Source organism: Acinonyx jubatus, chromosome E4, assembly GCF_027475565.1.
Source record: "Acinonyx jubatus isolate Ajub_Pintada_27869175 chromosome E4, VMU_Ajub_asm_v1.0, whole genome shotgun sequence".
Taxonomy (NCBI): domain Eukaryota; kingdom Metazoa; phylum Chordata; class Mammalia; order Carnivora; family Felidae; genus Acinonyx; species Acinonyx jubatus.
Genome location: NC_069395.1, coordinates 47,659,746 through 47,682,919, shown reverse-complemented (window position 1 = coordinate 47,682,919; position 23,174 = coordinate 47,659,746). Strand labels below are relative to the sequence as shown.

The 23,174-nt window shown below is 41.1% G+C and overlaps 1 protein-coding gene across 3 annotated transcripts in view; it reads left to right on the top strand.

The window, feature by feature from the left end:
* Positions 1-5,798: 5,798 nt before the first annotated feature.
* Positions 5,799-23,174, top strand: part of SOAT1 (sterol O-acyltransferase 1) — an 82,383-nt gene continuing 65,007 nt past the window's right edge. Inside the window, exons 1-3 of one of the 3 annotated variants that reach the window (XM_015075519.3) lie at positions 5,799-6,013; positions 8,867-8,959; positions 20,244-20,369. In XM_015075519.3, the coding sequence (XP_014931005.1) occupies positions 20,252-20,369 (118 nt within the window). In that variant the 5' untranslated portion in view covers positions 5,799-6,013; positions 8,867-8,959; positions 20,244-20,251. The remainder of the gene's footprint in view (positions 6,014-8,866; positions 8,960-20,243; positions 20,370-23,174) is intronic. The other 2 variants (XM_015075518.3, XM_027074327.2) reach the window with 2 other exon arrangements.

Here is a 23,174-nt window from a genome sequence, read left to right as displayed (position 1 = left end):
TATCCCATGTATCAGACATGCAAAAACTAAAGGGTAGTGAAGACACAGAACAGGTGCTCTCATTGACTACTAGCGTAAATTGGTACAACCACTTTGGAAGATAATTTGTTGTTTTTCTGGTATTCTGTTACTGCATGGGAACCACCCCAAAGTTAGGGACTGACAATAACATTCCAAAGGTTCTATGGGTCAGCAAATTGGAAGTCTTGGCTGGACAGCTCTGGAATCATTCTTTTAGTTACAGTGGGACATCTGGGGGGTGGGGCCCCTGGGAGCTGGCTAGGATCTCTCTTCATGGTGTCACAGGGCCCCTCCTTGTGATCTCTACTCCTGGGTAGCTAGGTTGAGCTCAGAGCATAGTGGCCTGTGGCCTCAGGGTGGCTACAGTGCTTGTAAAGAAGCTACAAGGTGCCTGGGTGGCTTAGTTAAGCGTCTGACTCTTGACTCTCAATTTTGGTTCAAGTCATTATCTCACGATTTCTTGCGTTTAAGCCCCACATCAGGCTCTGTGCTGACAGTGAGGAGCCTGCTTGGGATTCTGTCTCTCCGTCTCTTTCTGCCCCTCCCCCGCTCCCCGTCTCTGTCTCTCTCAAAATAAACAAACAAACAAAAAAAGAATTTAGCTTCTTTATTATTTTTTAAATTTTATTTATTTGGACAGAGAGGGGCAGAGAGAGAGGGCGAGACAGAATCCTAAACAGGCTATGCATTGTCACACAGAGCCTGATGCAGGGCTTTAACCCGCCAAATGTGAGATCATGACCTGAGCTGAAACCAATAGTTGGAAGCTTAACTGACTGAGCCACCTAGGCACCCCAAGAAGCTAAAGTCTTTTAAGAGCAAGTATCTGAGGGGCGCCTGGGTGGCTTGGTCGGTTAAGCGTCTGACTTCGGCTCAGGTCATGATCTCACGGTCTGTGGGTTCAAGCCCCGTGTCAGGCTCTGTGCTGACAGCTCAGAGCCTGGAGCCTGTTTCAGATTCTGTGTCTCCCTCTCTCTGTGACCCCCTCCCCCCCCCCCCCCCCCCGTTCATGCTCTGTCTCTCTCTGTCTCAAAAATAAATAAACGTTAAAAAAAAAAAAAGTGAAGAGCAAGTATCTGAGTTAACAATGTAGAAGATGTGTGGCCTTTTATGAACTAGACTTGTTACTTCTGCCATATTCTATTGGTTGAAACAGCTACAAAAGCTTACCCACTATCACAGGAAGGGAACATGGGCTCCACTTCTTAATGGGAAGTGTGTCAAGGTCACATTATAAAAAAAGCATGGAAGATTTTAAAAAAAATTTTATTTTATTAAAATTTTTAAAAATTTAATGTTTATTTGTTTTTGGGAGAGAGAGATGGAGTGAGAGCGGGGGAGGGGCAGAGAGAGAGGGAGACACGGAATCTGAAGCAGGCCCCAGGCTCTGAGCTGTCAGCACAGAGCCTGATGTGGGGTTCGAACCATGAACCATGAACCATGAGATCATGACCTGAGCTGAAGTCGGACACTTAACTGACTGAGCCACCCAGGTGCCCCTAAAAATATTTTTTTAATGTTTATTTATTTTTGAGAGAGAAAGCATGAGCAGGGGAGGGGCAGAGAGAGAGAGAGTGAGCCTGAGGGAGAATCCCAAGCAGGCTCCACACTGTCAGCAGTGAGTCTGATGCGGGGCTCCAGTTCAACAACTGTGAGATCGTGACCTGAGCTGAAGTCAGACGCTCAACCCACTGAGACCCCAGATTCCTAAAGATTTTCTTTTTAAGTAATCTCTACACCCAACGTGGGGCTCAAACTCACAACCCTGACATCAAGAGTTGCACACCCCACCAACTGAGCCCCAGACGGAAGATATTTTTGTGGCCACCTTTAGAAAATACTATCTGCCCTAGGCACTATTTACTAAGATAGAAGATGTGTATACCTTGTGACTCACTATTTCGCCTCTGGATATTTACCCTAGGGAAATTCTTTCCCCGGAGCATCTGGAGACACATCACTATGTAATTACATAAAACTGAAAATAACACTGGAATAGATACATAAAAAAAGAAAATGAATGAACTTTAGCCACACCATTGACATGGACTAATCACAAAAACAATGTAGAACTGAAAAAGCAAATTCTAGAATACATATGTTATTGATATTATATTAAAGTCACAAATAAACAAAGCTGTTTGTGCTACTTTGTTATATGGCTTAGGAATATCTATATTTGTGGTAAACCAGCAACTTACAGAGAAAAACAAAGAAATGACTAATATAAAAGTCAAGATAGTGGCTTCAGGAGTGGAGAATAAGCAGAAAGAGGCATATTGGAAGGGGCATATTGGAAGCTTTAAGATTCTGGGATGTCTTACGTTGAGTGATAGTTACTTAGTGTTTAGTTTATTATTAATCTTTAAAACATATGCCTATATTGAATAGGTACTTTTGTAATTATGATAATTCTCACAAAATTAGAAAGATATGCATTTATATAAAAGCCTTTGTCATTGTGTAAGGCAGAGTAAAACCAGTAGGAACCTATTTTTCCAAGAAAGTCTATTGGCCAAGGATAGAAAGGAAACCTGTTTTCTCCTCTGACAACAGATCTTTAAAACATTATTTTATAGGAAACCACTGGTATGATAAACTGGTATGCAATGCAAAATTCTCATTAATTTTAAAGATGACACATGAGACATCAAAGACATTGGGTGAGGATATGGGGACAAATGCCTAGATTTCTTGGTGAGTGGGGCATACAAGTTTATTCTTTCTCTGTCAAGAGATTTTTTGGCAGAAAAGTTTGAGAAGCCCTGAATCTTGATTACTCATTATTTGATTACTCATTATTTCAATGCATAGTGTGTTTTCAGAATTCTATGCTTTTGCTCCTGCCATTATCTCCAATATAAACCTTTCAAGTCCAAAAATTGACTTGGTAAGATGGAGGAGATGACAAGCCAATTTGTTCTTGCCCAGACCCAGCACAATGTTAATTTACATTCTCTGTTCCCGCAGAAGGGAGATAATCCTCTGTTTGTGCAAGTCTGCCTTCTGACATGAAATTTAAAGACCTGCATCCATTGTTTCATATTGATCCTGTAACAGCATGGACTGATAGCTGATCAGTGAAATTTGTTGTTGTTTCATATTATTTTTATTATTTAAAATTAATTCAGCCCCAAGAACCTATTAGGAAATCGGAGTCAAATTCCTAGTGGGTGGCTAAAATCACCACAGTTATTACTTGAATTTTGACGGATAATTTCCATAAAGTCAGATTCCCAGTGAAAATAAAAGCTGGACAGTTAGAATATTATATAGAGGATCTTATATAGTTTTAGAGAGTTGATTTTATCCCTGAGCATGAGGTTTAACGTTTTCCTGCCACTCTTTCTAAGTAACATACCAAGAAGGCATAAGTCTCATTAGCACTCACTGGCCAGCCCAACTCCGAGTCAGTGAAACTTTCACCTATAGAAGTTATTCACTGTGCCAAAGGATGCATATTGGTGATGCAGACTGAGTAAACTTGTTCTCTATTGCTTGTGCTTTACATGTCCTGAGGACAAAAGACTTGACTCTTCATAACTATCCCTGCTTTTGGATTTCTTAAATCTACCATATCTAAAGAAAACCTCTTGAAGTATACCTCCTACTTCCTATACATGTGATTCAGTTAAATTCCAAACCTATTTATTGGTGCCTACAATCACTGTGATGGATACTATATAGGGGAATCAAGAATCAGTAAGACCATCTCTGTTCTTCAGAAGCAATACAGAATTTTATGTGTGTATTTGTGCGTGTGTGCGGTATATGTGGGAAGCTGGAGAAGGTGGTTTACAGTTATCTATATACTGTAAACAAGGCAGAAGACATATGCTGTATAGGATCACTGGTAACATTTGTGGGGTTGAGGACCAAAGAACAAATTAAAGCCCACATGCCTTAAGTTTAATCCTTTAAAAGTTATAAATCAGGGGCACCTGACTGGCTTAGTCTGTGAAGTATGTGATTCTTGATCTCAAGGTTGTGAGTTAGAGCCCCATGATGGGTGTAGAGATTACTTAAAAGTGAAATCTTTAAATAAAATAAAAGTTATGAATCAAATTTACACAGACTATCAAATAAAACATATCCTCCTACTTCAATAAATAAACATTTATAAGAATCAAATGGGAAAATACCAGCAATGCTATTGTTTTTATAATGAAGTGAAAGGTCAAAAATGAAAATTTAAGGGGCACCTAGGTGGCTCAGTCAGGTAAGCGTCCCACTTTGGCTCAGGTCATGATCTTGCAGTTTGTGAGTTTGAGCCTTGTGTCGGTCTCTGCGCTGACGGCTCAGAGCCTGGAGCTTGCTTCAAATTGTCTCTCTCTCTCTCTGTCTCTCTGCCCTTCCCCTGCTTTCTCTCTCTCTCTCTCTCACACACACACTCTCTCTCTCTCTCTCTCAATAATAAATAAAGAGTAAAAAATGACAATTTAAACATTCCATTTGTCTAGATTTTTGACTGGTGATCTAATGATGTTTGGATAAGGGTAAAATTAAAACACATGTAATTCATATACCATTATGTATTTATTCTGTAACATTTATCTTGCTATTATTTGAACAAAACCATTAATTATTAGAAATAATTATCATTAAGATTATCATTTATTGGGGTGCCTGGTGGCTCAGTTTGTTAAGTGTCAGACTTCGGGTCAGGTCATGATCTCACAGTTAGCACAAGCCCTGCATTGGTGGCAAGGGCGACTTGTACAAGTCCTCTTGGTTTAAACGTTCACAGAGTTGTCACTTCCAGGAAGCCCTATCCATTTGATCAGAGTAGCTTGACAGGGTCATGGGTGGCCCTCTCAACTTGTTTGGAGTGGGTCAAAGTCATTAGGCAGGCTGGGTTGGCTCCTATTGGTTTGCAGGCTCTGAGCGTGGCCCTGGTGTCTAATGCTCTCAGTATTCCCTTGTCACCTACCTTTACTCTAAATTCCTTTGCCTTTGCAAAACAGTCTGATTAACCTTTGCATCTAATCTACGTCCTAAATCTCTCTGCACCATTAGCTTTCTTTTGATTATGCAGTTCCCTTTAAAAAAATTTTTTTAATGTTTGTTTCCGAGAGAGACACTGTGAGCGGGGAAGGGGTAGAGAGAGGGAGACACAGAATCCAAAGCAGGTTCCAGGCTCTGAGCTGTTAGCACAGAGCCCAACACGGAGCTCGAACCCACGCACCCACCAACCGTGAGATCATAACCTGATCTGGTCTGACGCTTAACTGACTAAGCCACCCAGGTGCCTCTGTCACAAATCCACCAACCGAGAGATCAAGACCTGATCCGAAGTCTGACGCTTAACTAAGTCATCCAGGTGCCCCTGAAGTTCCCTTTTAAATTTCTTAATTGTCCCATCATTTCACATATCTCACTGTCTCCTTATCTAGTATAGTTTACAAAGCATTAAAGTATCCCATGATAAACGCTTCTGGCTCGTGCTTCTAATTTGCTCCTAGAGAGAGGGTCGACTCAAACTGCAAAGATCCACAGTTCTAGAGGCGGCTTCTGCGAGTCTCTGGAGGCGGCAACTAGACTCCCCGGTCTCGAGCTACGACGCCGGGTGCCGTTTCGGAGTTGTAGGAAGTTATCTCGGTTCGCTGGAGCAAAACGCAAAGCAAGCTGCCGTAGCGGGTACACGAGCGGCTCGCGCTTAGCTGCTTTCGGATGAGCCCGGGCCAGGTGGGCGCCCGGGGGCCCGGGAAGGGGCGGGACGGCCGTGGGCAGTGGGAGGAGCCTGACGGCGGCCCGTGCCGCCAATGAGCTCCCGAGCCGGCGCGGGCCGTGCGCGTGACGCTGCGTAGCGGGCCGCTAGGCTGGGGGCGGAGGGGCCGGAGAGTGGGGAGCTTTATCTTCGCTTGCGGCGGGGCTGATTGCGCTGCCGGTCTTGGACCTCGGGAGAGCTGCCCGTAGCCCACCTTCCCGCCAGCCTCGCTGCGAGGGCTTCCCGGCTTTGGCGTTCTCGCCCGCTGTCGGGCTCCGGCCCCAGGTAATGCAGATGGTTCCCCATCCCCTCCTCACTTCCCGCCCGGGTCCACCCGCGTCAGCCGGAGAGGAAGGGGAAAGAGGTGGCGGCTGCACCTCGGCCGGACGGGCCTGGCCTTGCCCTGGGCCAGAGGACGGAGAAGACGGCCCGGAGCCGAGGGAGGGGGGAGCCTCCGCGAGTCCTGGCGAGTTTGGGAGGGTGGGGAGGGCGCGAAAGTTACGGTGGGCGCCTGCGTGGCTGGCAGCCCTTTGAACCTCGGAGGTTTGTTGCGTGCCTCCCAGATCCCGTGGCATCCCTCGAGCTGGTAGTAAAGAAAGTTATGAATTAGAAGACATTTTATTCTGTAAGAAGCGAAACCAAAAATGAGCTCAGGAAGTTAGCTTTTCATTGATTTAGGATAAAAGTAGAAGGCGGGCACTTCAAGATTCGAAATCTGGGCACCAAAGCCTTTCATCAAGCTCGTATTTTATTTTCAAATATTAAGGTGTAATTTTCTGTCACTGAAATGTTAACAGCCATTCGGTTATATTTAGAAGTCATTTGTAACCGAGAAACAAGTATAAATGCTATTTTTCATATTTATGTAGAGATTAAGTTCATTGGTCACTTTCTAGGTCGCTGCCGTCGTTTAAACTATTTTTTCAGAGAACCTCCCTTTGACATAGAATTCAGCTTGAATCCACCCCCACCCCCTTATGTGTGTAATATCCATGAATGACTTGTTAGGGAAATTTGTGTGTTGTCTAGGCTTGAAGAGTGGCATTTGTTAGGAGCTCTGATGTATTCAAGAGTAATTCTTTAAAAATGCACCTGTCCCAGTGCATCACGTGATTGGAACTCTCAAACCTTTCACATTCTCTTAGGATAAAGACCAAAATACTGCTGCCATTCTTTCCATCCATCTCCATTTCTTTTTGGCCACTTCCCTCCTGGTTCTCTAGGCTCCAGCCACATGAGTTTTATTTTTGTTCCAAGAAAGCCTCTTTCTCTTTACGGTCTTCTAGTCTTATAGGGGTTTTCTTCACCTCTAATGTGCCATTCTCTCCTTTCCCCAAATCCAACACATTTCTCAAGTGTCATTTCAGAAAACCTATCTCTATTAAGCTGTCATACTACTCTGTTTTCCTTAGCAGTTAATCATCAATTGTAATATGTTTGTTACTTAGATACTTTAATTGTTTCCTCTGCTAGCATGTGCATTTCATGAAGCCTGGGCTATTGTATCTTGTTTATGTCTGAATTATCAGAGTCTGGTCTAGCACCTGTGGCACAATGAAAGAACAAATGAGCTGGAGAACAGAGGAAGGAAGTTTTCAATGGGAAATATTAACTACATAAAAGTGCTTGTTTCCTTAGGGAAGGAAATAGGAAAAGTTTTTTTAATAAAGGCCAGTTAACAACTTTTTTTCCTCTGATATTTATCAACATAGGATAAATGATTATATTGACCATACAAGTGTGAATGAGAATTTATGTGGGTTCCGTAGTGTAGCCAACTGGCTTAATGACGTAGTTCTTTGCTATAGAAGTGTTGTAAGGTTGTACTTGGGTAAACCTTTGCTTGGAGGGAAGGGGGAGAAACTTTACGTTTTGAATTGTAAATTTATCTGCAATTGTTCTCTTTTTCTCCACTGAATGTGAGAGTGACATAGCAAAGTTGGTCACGTTCTATTTGTTTTATAGATTTATAGGTTCTTTTGAAAGCCTTATTTATTAAAAAAAATAATGTTTATTTATTTATTTTAAGAGGGACAAAGAGTGAGCATGGGAGGGACAGACAGAGAGGGAGAGAGAATCCCAAGCAGGCTCTGTACTGTCAGTGCAGAACTGGATGCGGGGGTTCGACCTCAGGAACCATGAGATCATGACCTGAGGAGAAATCAAGAGTCAGACACTTAACCCACTGAGCCACCCAGGTGCCCCTGAAAGCTTTGTAATAGGAACACTGCAGGCACGCTAAAGTTGCCATTCTTTCCAACATGGTTCGTTTGTTTCTTAAATCAATTTTTTTCTGTTTTCCTTTCTTAAGGCAAATTAGATATGATGACACTGAACATTATGAAATCAATGCACAGATTGGATTCTTAAGAAATAGTGTCTAGTCTCTGTGTGGTATTTTGAAATAGCTATCTGGTCAGCTCTCTGTCACCTCAGTGTAAATGTTTCCATTGACACTTACTGGTGGTGTGACTTTGAACAAGTTTCATAGGGTTTCTGAATCTTTTGTATCTTTTAAAATGCAAGTGTTCAATGAGATGAGATGAGGTTCATCGCACCTGCCCTGCTACCCAGCACTAAATGTTACTGGCTTAGTAAACATTAGTTCCTGGTTCCTTTATGGCTAGACCTCTTGAGAGACTAGTCTTGTGATCACTGCCTTTACTTCCTCAACTCATTTTGCAGCCCAACCCAATAGATTTCTTTGTCCTTGAAATGAACCATACAAGTAAATTGTAGCTATTAATGTCCCCAAATTGTGAAATTTCCTGTGTCCAACCCTCCTTTTTTTATTTCCTTCTTTTTTTTGGGTCTTACTTGAATTTTCCATGATATTGATCAGATTACTTCTTGAATCTTCTAACTGGGTTTCTAATATTACTTGCTTCTGGTTCTCTAATCTCTCCTAGGCCTTTTCACTGTTCTTTAGGTACCTTATAATATTGGGAAAATGGCTTAATCACCGGGAAAATGGCTTAATCACCTGTAAAATGGGATAATAGTATCTACTGCATAGATTGTTGTGAGGATTAAAGGAACCATAGTAAGTGTTAGGTAAATGTTAGCTTTGATGTTTCCTGGGTAATTTCTTTTTTTTTGTTTTTTAAGTTTATTACTAATTTTTTTTTTTTTTTTAAGAATCTCTGCACCCAGCGTGGAGCTTGAACCCACGACCTGGAGATCAAGAGTTGCACACTCTTCTGACTGAGCCTGCTAGGTGTCTCCTCCTAGGTACCTTGATTTATGGTCTCTCCCTGGGTGATTTCCTTCCTGTGCTTTGGCCATAGCTGCTGCCACCGATGAATCCAGATCTCTGTCTCCAGTCTCGACTTGTATGTTCACCTGCCTGCTTTTCATTGTCACTGGGCTGACCCACAGGCACATCATGCTGAACTTACCCTCTCCTTTCTCTTCTGTAGTCACGTATCTCTATGGTACACCCATAACCTTAGCCGAATTACAGAACTCTGGATCTACATTTCTGGATGCCTTCTGGATGTAGCCACCTGGATATCATCAATGCCTCAGCTTAATGTTTGTAGATTTATCTCCCTTATCTCTAATTTCTTCATGAAATCATTTGTTCATTTAATCATCACCTGCCGTTTGAGCCTTATTTCAGGCCTTTATCTTTTTGTGTGTGTGTGTACTAATTGTTCTCTCTGCCAGTCTCTCATCTTCTACATTGGTGTCTGAATTATCTTACTGAAAGACAAATATGAAGTCACCTTCCTGTTTCTTTTTTGTGTATATATTTTAAATGTTTTTAAAAAAGTAGTCTCTGCATGCAACCAGGGGCTTGAACTCACAATCCTGAGGTCAAGAGTGACACGCTTCGCTTGCTGAGCCTGCCAGCCTCCCCACCCTGTTGTTTAAAAACCCCTGCAGCTCCTTGTTTTTGTAAGTTGGAAACTCTTTCTAATCAGCCCTAAGGGCCCTTGACCTTTTGTTCTTGTCCTTTCAGGCTCCAGCATTATTCCTTCTCTTCCTTTAAGATTTAACCTAGATTTTACTTTTTTCAGGAGACCTTTCCTGATGGCCCCTAAGTCCTGTTGGGCGCCAGGCCTGTATTTCCTTAATACTCTGTGCATCTCAGCTACTACTGTTCTATAATATCACTGGGTGTTATAATTATGTTATAATTATGTTATAATTTAAAAATCGCTAGATTTTTAGTCCTTGAGGGCACAGGCTGTTAGAGTCATCTTTGTATCCCAGGGCTTGGTACTGTAGTAGACCTCAATAAAATACTTGAAATAGTGAATCTGTCACCAAGGTCTCTACTTGTCCATGCTTATCGTAGAATGCTCTCTTCTTCCCATCCTGTTTTGATACATTGGAACTTCTGTTTTTTCTTTCAACTCTGGCTTTAATATCATTTCCTCTGTGAGGATTTGTTTGACTTCCCTAAATGGTTTGTTATACCTTCTCGTGTGTGTGTGTGTGTGTGTGTGTGTGTGTGTGTGTGTGTACATACACAGGGTAATGGGGTAGACCTCTGTATTATTACAACACATTTATCTACCATCACTGTAGAAAGAGATACTTAATCTATCTACATGAATTTTCACATAGTTGGTGTATACTTTCAAGTGTCAGAAACACGTTTTTTTCCTTTTTCTATCTTTTTTAACACATTTTTTTCAATGCAAATTAAAAAGCTTTCTTCTTGCCTTCTGTGTTTAAACTAACATAGCCTTTTTAAGGTGCACCAGGGTCATTAGAGCATGAACTTGAAGGTCTGCTTTGACACAGTGATGATTTATGGGACTTATTAGAAACCTAACCCGTTTGATCCTACACTGAAAGACCTGTTCTTGCTCTCATTTTTAATGTTGATTCCTTAAAAACTTTTAAAAGTTTTTTTTTTTTTTCTTTACTGTCATCTATAGTTATGCTTCCGGCAGTCACTGCCCTTTTCTGGTTGAGGATGCCGCCAGGATTACCTATTTCCTAGGGTTATTGTTAGGATTAAAGGAGGTAATGTACAAAAAGTCTTATCAGAGAGCATAGCAGATAGTAACTACCCACTAAAGGAAACTTACCATTATTAATAATATTTTTCTAATTATTTGAATCACTTCAGGAGGATAATCTCAAGTTTAAGAGATTTTCCAGTGGAGCAAAGGGCATGGCATTTGTCAGCAAATTGTTTCTTAGACAACCTGAGTGTAGAATTGGGTCCTGAATAGCAGTTGCTGATGAAGAATCCTGAGCTCTAGAACAGATCATTTTTATGTATGTTTATTTTTATTTATTTATTTAATTAAAAAAAATTTTTTTTAAATGTTTATTCGTTTTTGAAAGAGAGAGACAGAGCATAAGCAGGGGTGGGGCCGAAAGAGAGAGGGACACAGAATCCAAAGCAGGCTCCAGGCTCTGAGCTGTCAGCACAGAGCCTGATGTGGGGCTCGAACCCACAAACTGTGAGATCATGACCCGAGCCGAAGTCGGATGCTTAACCGACTGAGCCACCCAGGTGCCCCATTTTTATGTATATTTATATATAAATATATAATTTAAATCCCAAGCTAGGTAAATGCCCTCATTAACTTTTATATTTATCTTTTGGTGTTAATAGGTAAAGTTAGAGATAAAAGTGAACACCATTTCAGCTTTCTTGCTGTTTGTTTAATGATCACTTCAGGACATAGGAAGTGGACGTTTGTTTCAGTTCCTTCATTTCCTCTTTATTTTTTTAAGTAGTATTTATTTATTCAGCACTTTTTTTTGTTTTTTTAAGTAGGCTCCATGCCCAGTGTGGGGCTTAAACTCACGACCCTGACATTAAGAGTCACGTGCTCTACTGACTGATCCAGCCAGGTGCACCAGTTATTTCATTTCCTTAACACATGTGAAAATACTTGGTAACACTTTTTTCACTTAAAAAATGTGTATTAAGTGCAGTGTATGTGCCAGGCATGGTTCTAGATACTTGGATAAAATAGTGAACAAGACAAAATTCTTTTCATGGGGATTGTCGTCTTGTGGGTTGATAGACAATAAACACTATAATGCGTTGGGCAGTAAGTGTTCTGAAGGAAAGTAAAGGAAGGTAAGGGATAAGAGAGTAATACGGTGCAAGAGCGTTTAGTTAAGGTAGACAAGGGAGACCCCAAGGAGGGGATGTTTGAGCAGAGAACTTAAGTGAAGGAGAAAGCCTTGTATTTGAGGGAGATAGTCCAGGCAAAGGAAATAGCAAAGGCCTGTGAGTAGGAATGCTGTGGCTTATTCCGGGAACAGCAAAAGGCCAGAGTCACTAGAGCAGAGCAAGTGAAAGGGTTGTGGGAAGTTGAGGGTGCAGGGGAGGGGCAGGGAGTGAGTGGCAGATCATGGAAGAGTTATTAGACAATGGTGAGGAGTTGGAACAAAATTCAGTGTTTGAAGGGTTTTGATCAGGGGAGTGACTTGCTCTGACTTAACCTTAAAAGGATTAATCTGGGTACTACGTTAAAAAAAAAGTAGACCAGAAAGGAGAAAATGAGGAGAAAGACCAGTTAGGAGGCTACAGTGAGATGAGACAGTGACTTTGACTCTGGTAGAGGTGGAGGATGTGGTGAGAAGACATCGGAGTTGGGCATTTATTTTGAGGGCAGCCTAAAATGGACGTGCTGCTGGATTGGGTAAGGGAAAGTAAAGAATTGAGGATGGCTCCTCGGCTTTGTTTAAAATCTGGGCAAAGACTAAACTGGGGAAGACAATTAACCATTAACTGAGATAGGTAAGGCCGTGAGAAGAATGGCGTTGGAGGGAACATCAGTAGTTCACCTGCTGGAAATCAGAATTATGGACATGGTACAGTTGTTGGTTAACAGTGAGGTCAAGGGGAAGGTGTGACTGGAACATGAGAACAGCTTGTTGGAGACGGGAGGAAGTCAGGGAGCTGGCGGCCCAGGGTATTGGATGGATCTGTGTACGTGGATGTTGAAGTTAAAGAAGTGTGGAAAAATTAGCGGTGGGGAGAGATGGGGGGAGTGAGTGAGATTCAGATATCCCCTCATAATCTTATGATTTACATGATCTGAGGATTTGATCAACGTTGAGGTGAGCCATTTTAAGTGATTTATCTTTCCTAACATCTGTATGTATGACAGTAATACAATTTGTTAATGTTTTCTTAGAAGCCACACGGTACTTGAGCTGCATTTGAGAAGGTAGATAAATATGGCCCTTTGTTTACCCTCATCCGGTACATCATAAAAGCAAACACTAGAGTTTGAGGGATGATGTGGCTTAATGTTTGACTGCCATTTAGCATACAGGAGGTAGATATGTGCGTATCAGATTACTTAGTTAATTTTTCAAACGTGGTTGCGAATAATGACGGCACTTTAGTGTGTATTATCTTCTTTTGTTATCGCTCTGTGCAGTAGTATTTGTCTTCATTTTCTAGATGAAGAAACAGGTTCCAGAGAGGTTGGAGTAAGATTTAGCGAGGATACCGTGATATGACGGAGCAGGCATGTAAACTACTTCTTGGGGTACAGATGTCAAATCCTGTGCCTTCGTAGTTCTCACTTCTGCTAAGTAGGGGAAATCAAGGCCAAAGAAGTTCGTGTGGATTAGGATACAAAGATTTTGTTATGTAAACACTTTTCTTCTTGGGCTCACTTCTAAAATAAGTATTTATTTTAATACTTTAATAAGTATTAATATTTTAATAAGATTTAAATTGTGGCAGAATAATTGTACAGACCTTGTACCTGTGCTTTCGCTTTTGAAGTAAAGCTTTCTTCTCTAGTAACCCGGAAGAACAACCTAATGGTTGTTGGCCCCTGGTCTCCTTACCAAGAACTCTTTTAGTAATGTTTTCATTATTCTGTAGGGTATTCAGGCTTAAGTTTTTTGTTTTTTGTTTTGGCTTTTTAAGCAGCATTTGTCAACTTGTTTTAGTATTTTTTTCACCTCTTATTTAGTGCTTTTAATCAGCTTGAGAATTGATTTCTCAGTGAATTGATAGTCTCGGCCAAAAGCAAAGTAGCATTGTTTTAGCCATCCTGTACAGCTTGCTTTATGTAATAAAATGTGTAATTATTTATTTCAGTTATTGAAATAATTGAAGTTTTTGCATACCCTAGAAATCTAGGGCACCCCTCCCTAGTCTCGATTAAGAACAATTGTCATAGATCTTGCTGAGTAGGATACATAAAGGTGTTTATTTTCTTTAAATTTTTTTAAGTTTATTTATTTTAAGAGAGAGCAAGTGAAGGAGGGGCAGAGAGAGAGGGAGAGAGAATCCCAAACAGGCACCGCACTGTCAGTACAGAACCTGATGTGGGACTCAAACTCAGGAACCATGAGATCATGACCTGAGCTGAAGCCAAGAATTAGACCCTTAACTGACTGAGCCACCCAGGTGCCCCTTGGATCTTTCTATGTTGTTTTCTTCCCTGATTTCTTTTCTCCCTGCCCCCCCCCCCCTTTTGTAAGGTTATTTATTTATTTTGAGAGAGACAGAGACAGCATGAGCAGGGGAGGGCAGAGAAAGAGGGAGAACCCCGAGCAGACTCTGCACTGTCATCACAGATATGGGGCTCAAACCCACGAAACCATGAGATGACCTGAACTGAAGCCAAGAGTCGGATGCTTAACTGACTGAGCCACCCAAATGCCCACTGATTTCTTTTCTACTTCCTGATGTCTCACTCTGAGGGCATTCCCCCAGTGGTCAGTTCTTCTCTGATCTCTCTGTTGGAGAGTTGGATGCCCTCTGGCTTCCTCTGTCACTGTTAACACAAAGCACTTTTAATTAAATTCATCAGTTGCCCTGACCTCTTTCCTAGGTTCCTCTGAATTGGCTCTTATGGGTCTCCTAAAATTTCTACTTCATGTATTCATCTGCTGTTCCATAATTTTGTTTCATTTATTTGATTTCTGAAAAAATTAGAAGGAGATTGATCTAGATTAGCCAGATTTTTACGTTGCTGAGCAGTGATATTTAAGGAAACAATCAAACTCTCCATGTACTGCATTTTGTACGGGAAAGGACATTGTAACATAAAAGTTTAGAAAGGCCGTAATATTGGAATTTAAAAATATAAAGCTTTAAAAATAAGTACTTTGTTTTTCTTTTTGCTTCACATTAAGGAAAACACAGTAAAATACTGCTTTGGAGTTAACCTTGTACTGTGTTGATCTGCCTAAAATTTGACTTTGATCATATTTTTCAGTGTTTAGAATGGGCTTACCACTGCCTAACTGAAAAATAAGTGCTCGTTTCTTAGGCCTTTATAGTTTAGCTCTCCTTTCTAGTCTTTTCCCTCATCACATTTCTCTGTTACCGACTTAAAAAAACCATGCAGATAGTTAATGATGTTTGTGGTTTGGATCTGACCCAGGTTAAAATCTGGCCCTGTGTGGTCCTGGGCAAGTTACTGGGAAGAGAAGGAAAGCCTTGGCATCCCAGAGCTGTACTGATACTGTCAACGAGGCCGCGATGTTGTGGGCAAGCCTGGCATTTACCATCTGGGTCTTCTTGGTGTCCTTCTGTCGACCACAAACAATTTCACTGAATGTCAGCATCAGACAAGGCTACTCTGTGATCGTGGTGGATCAAGACAGAAACAACATGCTATAATCATGTCTTAACCTAGACAAAATGTGAACATCGTCCAAGTCATAAAATTTCTACCACCCCCCTCTCCAGGCTAATGTGAATGATTGTTGCTGCTCTACTGGTTATAGCTTTAGCCTCTCTGTGGAGAAGATTTGTTGATCTACTGATCATAACATTGTTCTGCTTTCTGACTGCACCCAAGCCAGAGTCAACCCCTACTTCTTTGGACTTTTCCAAAAATCATCTAGCCAAGTCCCAAATCTTAAGTCATTTCTGGTATTCTGAGATTCCCCACAGTTTTCCTTCGTGCACATTCTTAATAAACTCAACTCGTTCTACTATAGGTATGTTTCTGGTGTATGCACAGAGGGCGTTGACAGTACTACTCTGAGCCTTATTTTTTCTTATGTGAACTGCGATTAATAATATCTTTTTTGCAGAGCTATGAAGATTGGATGAAAAAACTTAAAGCACCCAGCAGAGTCCTTGAACTTTTAGATACTCAACAAGAGCTTGTTTCCTGTCCTCTAGTAAAGTAGTCTGATCAATTTTTGATCTCTAACACATCTTATAAGGACCTTGTTTTAATCCTTTCCCATCCATAGAGTGCTCTGTTCTCATCCTTTAGGACTCCGTTCAAATACCTTTTCTATGAAAACTTTGTATCTCTTAATGATCTCTTCTGTCTCTGAATTTCAGCTATTGTTTTTACCATTGAGTTGACTTTTTTTTAATGTTTATTTATTTTTGAGAAAGAGAGAGCAGGGGAGGGACTGAGAGAGAGAGAGAGAGAGAGAGAGAGAGAGAGAGAGAGAGTGTCCTAAACAGACTACACGCTGTTCAGCACAGAGCCCGATGCAGGGCTCAATCTCATGAATCATGAGATCGTGACCTGAGCTGAAATCAAGAATCAGACGCCTAACCTACTAAGCCACCCAGGCACCCCTTGATGTTAAGTGTACCCTACTTTGTGGCGTCTGTGTACTTACCTTCTGTTATTTAATTCTTAATTTTTCATATGCATCTGCCTTGTTCAACTAAATTGTTCTTTACAGATGGGGTTTTTGTGGGGCACCTGGCTGGCTCAGCTGGTTTAGCATCCATCTCTTGATTTTGGCCTAGGTCATGATCTTGTGGTTTGTGGGTTCGAGCCCCGAGTCAGGCCCTGTGCTGACAGCTCAGAGCCTGGAGCCTGCTTCCGATTCTGTGTCTCCCTTGCTCTCTGCCCCTCTCTCTCTCTCTCTCTCTCTCTCTCTCTCCAAAAAAAAAAAAAAAAAAAAAAAAATGGGGCTTTGTTTAAATAAGGGCCTTTGAAACCTATTATTTTTTTAAGGACTAATTTCTTTAAATTTTTTATAGTATGTTGTACTCAGAAAATGCTTACCCATGATGAAGGTAAAACCAAAGGAAGAGAATGTCATTTTCCACCTCTCCTAAATATGGTGATACTGTGACATTTGCTTAAGCCAGATACTTTAAAGTGAAGGGGAGCAAATATGCCACCTCAGAATGTGCCACTTTGGCATATTGATTATTTTGAATTAAAGTTACTTAACATCCAGTGCAAGGAAGACACTCCAACCCTCTTTTGTCTGCCTGAAAACAGACCTCTGAAAACAGAGGATACCATGTGAAAGGTATCCTCCCTGTACTAGGAGGGTAGAAGGCATCCCTATCACCAAGGAATTTAGGGCTGAGAACGCTGTTTTTTTTTTTTTTTTAAGTTTATTTATTTTTTAATTTAATTTTTTTATTAATTTTATTTTTTTTAGTTTACATCCAAATTAGCATATAGTGCAACAATGATTTCAGGAGTAGATTCCTTAGTGCCCCTTACCCATTTAGCCCATCCCCCCTCCCACACCCCCCTCCAGTAACCCTCTGTTTGTTCTCCATATTTATGAGTCTCTTCTGTTTTGTCTCCCTCCCTGTTTTTATATTATTTTTGTTTCCCTTCCCTTATGTTCGTCTGTTTTCTCAAAGTCCTCATATGAGTGAAGTCATAGGATATTTATCTTTCTCTGACTAATTTCACTTAGCATAATCCCCTCCAGTTCATCCATGTAGTTGCAAATGGCAAGATTTCATTCTTTTTGATTGCCGAGTAATCCACCGTTGTATATATATATTACGTCTTCTTTATGCATTCATCCATCGATGGACATTTGGGCTCTTTCCATACTTTGGCTATTGTTGATAGTGTTGCTATAAACATAGGGGCGCATGTGTCCCTTCAAAACAGCGTATCTGTATCCCTTGGATAAATACCTAGTAGTGCAATTGCTGGTCGTAGGGTAGTTCTGTTTTTAATTTTTTGAGGAACCTCTGTGCTATTCTCAGAGTGGCTGCACCAGCTTGCATTCCCACCAACAGTGCAAAAGAGATCCTCTTTCTCTGCATCCTCACCAACATGTGTTGTTGCCTGAGTTGTTAATGTTAGCCATTCTGACAGGGATGAGGTGGTATCTCATTGTGGTTTTGATTTGTATTTCCTTGATGATGAGTGATGTGGAGCATTTTTTTCATGTGTTGGTTGGCCATCTGGATGTCTTTTTTGGAGAAGTGTCTATTCATGTCTTTTGCTTATTTCTTCACTGGACTATTTGTTTTTTGAGTTTGATAAGTTCTTTTATCAAGATAAGTTAGTTTGATAAGTTAGATAAGTTTGATAAGTTAGATTTTGGATACTAACCCTTTATCTGATATGTTGTTTGCAAATATCCTCTCCCGTTCTGTCGGTTGCCTTTTAGTGTTGCTGATTGTTTCCTTCGCTGTGCAGAAGCTTTTTATGTTGATGAGGTCCCAGTAGTTCATTTTTGCTTTTGTTTCCCTTGCCTCTGGAGACGTGTTGAGTAAGAAGTTGCTGTGGCCAAGATGAAAGAGGTTTTTGCCTGCTTTCTCCTCGAGGATATTGATGGCTTTCTGTCTTACATTTAGGTCTTTCATCCATTTTGAGTTTATTTTTGTGTAGGGTGTAAGAAAGTGGTCCAGATTCATTCTTCTGTGTGTTGCTGTCCAGTTTTCCCAGCACCACTTGCTGAAGAGACTGCCTTTATTCCATTGGATATTCTTTCCTGCTTTGTCAAAGATTAGTTGGCCATAGGTTTGTGGGTCCATTTCTGGGTTCTCTGTTCTGTTCCATTGATCTGAGTGTCTCTTCTCATGCCAGTACCATAATGTCTTGATTATAGCTTTGTAGTATAGCTTGGAGTCTGGGATTGTGATGCCACCTGCTTTGGTTTTCTTATTCAAGATTGCTTTGGCTATTTGGGGTCTTTTCTGGTTCTATACAAATTTTAGGATTGTTTGTTCTAGTTCTGTGAAGAATGCTGGTGTTATTTTGGTAGGGATTGCATTGAATATGTAGATTGCTTTGGGTAGTATTGACATTTTAACAATATTTGTTCTTTCTATCCCAGAGCATGGAATCTTTCCATTTTTTTGTGTCTTCAATTTCTTTCATCAGCTTTCTATAGTTTTCAGTGTATAGATTTTTCACCTTTTTGGTTCTATTTATTCCTAGGTATTTTATGGTTTTTGGTGCAACTGTAAATGGGATCAATTTCTTGATTTCTCTTTCTGTTGTTGCTTCATTGTTGGTGTATAGGAATGCAACCGATTTCTGTGCGTTGATTTTATATCCTGCAACTTTGCTGAATTCATGAATCAATTCTAGCAATTTTTTGGTGGAATCTTTAGGGTTTTCCACGTAGAGTATCATGTCATCTGTGAAGAGTGAACGTTTGACCTCCTCCTGGCTGATTTGGATGCCTTTTATTTCTTTGTGTTGTCTGATTGCAGAGGCTAAGACTTCCAATACTATGTTGAATAACAGTGGTGAGAGTGGACATCCCTGTCTTGTTCCTGCCTTTAGGGGGAAAGCTCCCAGTTTTTCCCCATTGAGGATGATATTAGCTTTGAGTCGTTAATATATGGCTTTTGTAATCTCGAGGTATGATCCTTCTATCCCTACTTTCTTGAGGGGTTTTATCAAGAAAGGATGCAGTATTTTGTCACATGCTTTCTCTGCATCTATTGAGAGGATCATATGGTTCTTGCCCTTTGTTTAATTGATGTGATGAATCACGTTGTTTTGCAGATACTGAACCATCCCTGCATCCCAGGTATAAATCCCACTTGGTCGTGGTGAATAATTGTTGGAGCTGGTTGGCTAACATCTTGTTGAGGATTTTTGCATCCATGTTCATCATGGAAATTGGTCTGTAGTTCTCCTTTTTAGTGGGGTCTCTGTCTCGTTTTGGAATGAAGGTAATGCTGGCTTCATAGAAAGAGTTTGGAAGTTTTCCTTTTCTATTTTTTGGAACAGTTTCAAGAGAATAGGTGTTAACTCTTCCTTAAATGTTTGGTGGAATTCCCCTGGAAAGCCACCTGGTCCTAGACTCTTGTTTTTTGGGAGATTTTTGATTACTAACTTGATTTCCTTACTGGTTATGGGTCTGTTCAAATTTTCTATTTCTTCCTGTTTCAGTTTTGGTAGTGTATATGTTTCTAGAAATTTGTTCATTTCTTCCATTTTATTGGCATATAACTGCTCATAATATTCTCTTATTATTGTTTTTATTTCTGCTGTGTTGTGATCTCTCCTCTTTCATTCTTGATTTTATTTATTTGGGTCCTTTCCTTTTTCTTTTCGATCAAACTGAGAAGGCTGTTTAACAAACCTTGTTACTTCACTAATTTACTACCTCAAGTCCAAGCCCTTTTGTCTTGTCAGTTCTTCACACATTGTTTCTTTGTCTAAAAAGGTACAGGGTTGCCTGCTTTGTTCACTTCTTTTGTCCCCAATTTTTATGGGCTCCTGTACATACAGATTTAAATTTGTTTTTCTCCTGTTAATCTGTCTTATGTCAATTTAATTATCAGACCACCCCAGAAACCTGGAAGGGAAGAAAGGAAGTTTTCCTCCCCTACAAAAGCTTTTCATGTCTTCCTTCCTAGACATTACAATGGTGGGTGAAGAGACAACATCTCTCAGAAAACGGCCGTCAAGGTCCGGGGATAATTTTGAAGAAAAGGAAGACGAGAGAAAGCCTTCAGAAGAGTCCCTAGGGATATCTAGTAATGGTAAGGCCTTTACTTTTGTTTTGTTTTTTTTGTTTTTTTCCCGGCTACTTAAGTTTTATTAATCTTCCTCAGTAAATACATAGACTGTTAAGTAATTTTTATTTTTTTATTTTATTTTATTTTTTTTCTGATTCTGCTTTCTGTTTATTCATTTTTTTAGGGATTCCACACGAGTGACATCATGTGTATTTGTCTTTCTCTGTCTGACTTATTTCACTTAACATAATACCTTCTGGGTCCATCCATGTTGTCACAGTTTGTCTTTTTATGGCTGTATAATATTCCATTATAGATATGTATTACACCTTTCTTGTCTGTCCATCATGGACACTAGGGTTGATTTTATATCTTGGCTATTGTAAATAATGCTGCAATAAACATAGGGGTGTGTATATCTTCTTGAATTGGTGTTTTTATTTTCTTTGGGTAAATACCTAGTAGTGGAATTATAGGATCTTATGGTAGTTCTGTTTTTACTGTTTTGAGGAAATTCCATACTGTTTTCCCCAGTGGTTGTACCAATTTACATTCCCACCAACAGCACATGAGGGTTCCTTTTTTTTTTTGCTTCCTTACCAATCCTTGTCATTTCTTATCTGTTTAATTTTAGCCATTCTGATAGGTATAGGATGATATCTCATTGTGATTTTGATTTGCATTTTCCTGATGATTATTGATGTTGACCATTTTTTCATATGTTTGTTGGCCATTTGTATGTCCTCTTTGGATTAATGTCTATTCAGGTCTTCTGCCCATTTTTCAATCAGATTATTTGTTTTTTGGATGTTGAGTTGTATCAGTCCTTTATACACTTTGTTTTTTTTTTTTTTTCAGTATACGAAGTTTATTGTCAAATTGGTTTCCATACAACACCCAGTGTTCATCCCAAAAGGTGCCCTCCTCAATACCCATCACCCACCCTCCCCTCCCTCCCACCCCCCATCAACCCTCAGTTCTCAGTTTTTAAGAGTCTTGTTAAGTAATTTTTATAGTGAAGATTGCTTAGGACACTGAAGAGGACATTCTTCGTTACCATTGATTCCGGGACCTTGCTGGCAGGGGATGACTTCTTATCTATTGCCTTGATAACTTCAAGGGCCACCATTTGTCTCATGTCCCTAATGGCCTAGTGGTGGGTACTCAGAGAAGGTCTCCACACTCAAGGCCTTGCTGGGGACTGTTTGTACAGTGGCTGCGTCACCAGGCTTCAGGGCTTTCAGTTGTCTTCTGTCTTCTTGCCCAAGCGTTGGTCAGTCTTTTCCCTCAGTTCAGGAGATGTGAGCTGTATGGCTGTCCAGCACTGGGGTTTGGCCAGCATGGATCTGCCTAGGGTGGTTTAAGACAATCACCTGTGCCACAACATTGCCACCTGCCATGGGGGAAGTCATTTCTGCTGTCTCCACCTACTTTTCTATGAGGAATGTCTTTCACAGACACATTCTTCATGTTGAAACCCACGTTGTCACCAGGCAGGGCCTTAGACAGGCCTCGTGGTGCTTCTCCACAGACCTCTGGTGAGGGTTGGTGGAGACGAGGGTGACCACCGTCCCAGATTTCAGGAAGCCAGTCTCCACTGGCCCCTTGGCACAATGCCTGATCTTTTTCTTTCTTTCTTTTTTTTTTTTTAAAGTTTATTTATTTAATATGAGAGAGTACACATGAGCCAGTTAGGGAGAGGCAAAGAGAGGGAGAGAGAATCCCAAGCAGGCTCCATGCTGTCAGTGTGGAGCCTGATGTGAGACTTGAACCCATGAACCATGAGATCATTACCTGAGCTGAAATGAAGAGTCAGACCCTTAACTGACTGAGCCCCCCAAGTGCCTGCAGTGCCTCTGATCTTGTACATGTCTTGCAGAGGCAGCCTTAGGACTTATTGACTGGGTTAGTGGGTGGGAGGGTAGAATCCGGAGACTTCTAGCTGTCACCGGGTGGTGTTTTCATCTGTCCTACTGACCTTCCAGCCAGGGCATGTTGTCGCTGTGCCAGCCCGAGATGGGCACAAAGGCCATGTGGCCGGATTGTAGCTGATCTTCTTGAGGTAGGTGCTCACTTCTAAAGTGACCTGGAAGCGCACAGTGCTATAGGTAGGCTTGGTGGAGTCCCTCTTATTAGTGGCCATCCCGAGCCACGGGCTGCTTCAGGCCCAGCACGTAGGCCACAGCATGCGCTCGAAGGTCTGCCCTTATTGGAGATGCCCACTTCAAATTCCTGCATGACACTGCCATGATGAACATGGTGCATTGGCTTCAGATGTCCAGTGATCACATTCTTGATGAAGTCCCTATGGCCTGGGACATTGATGATGGTGATGTATCAGACTTCCATAGGGATGGGAGTGGTGATGCCATACTCTCCCTCCACCTTAGGCTTGTGTAGCACCTGGGCATATTTGAAGGAGCCCTTATCTGCTGCCTCCACTTCTTGATGATTCTCCTGTTAGTGCCGCCCCCCCCCCCCCCCCCCCCCCCCCCCCGCTTGTAGATGAGATGCGTGGCATTGGTGGGCTTGCTGGAGTCCACATGGCCCATGCTGATGATCTTGATGAGGGTCTTCTCTTTGCCCATGGCAGTGGGTTCATTAGTTGCTACTCTAAAGAAAAAGAAGCAAACCTGATCCGGAGATCAAGAGCTACAGCAGCCTTGAAAGAAGCTTTTAATTTTTTTGATGTGATTCAAATTCAGCGTTTTAGAATAGGGATTGCCATCTTTCTCTCTCTCTCTCTTTTTAAGTTTTTATCATTTTTAGTAACCTCTACACCCAACACAGGGCTTGAACCCACAACCTTGAGATCAAGAGTCACATGTT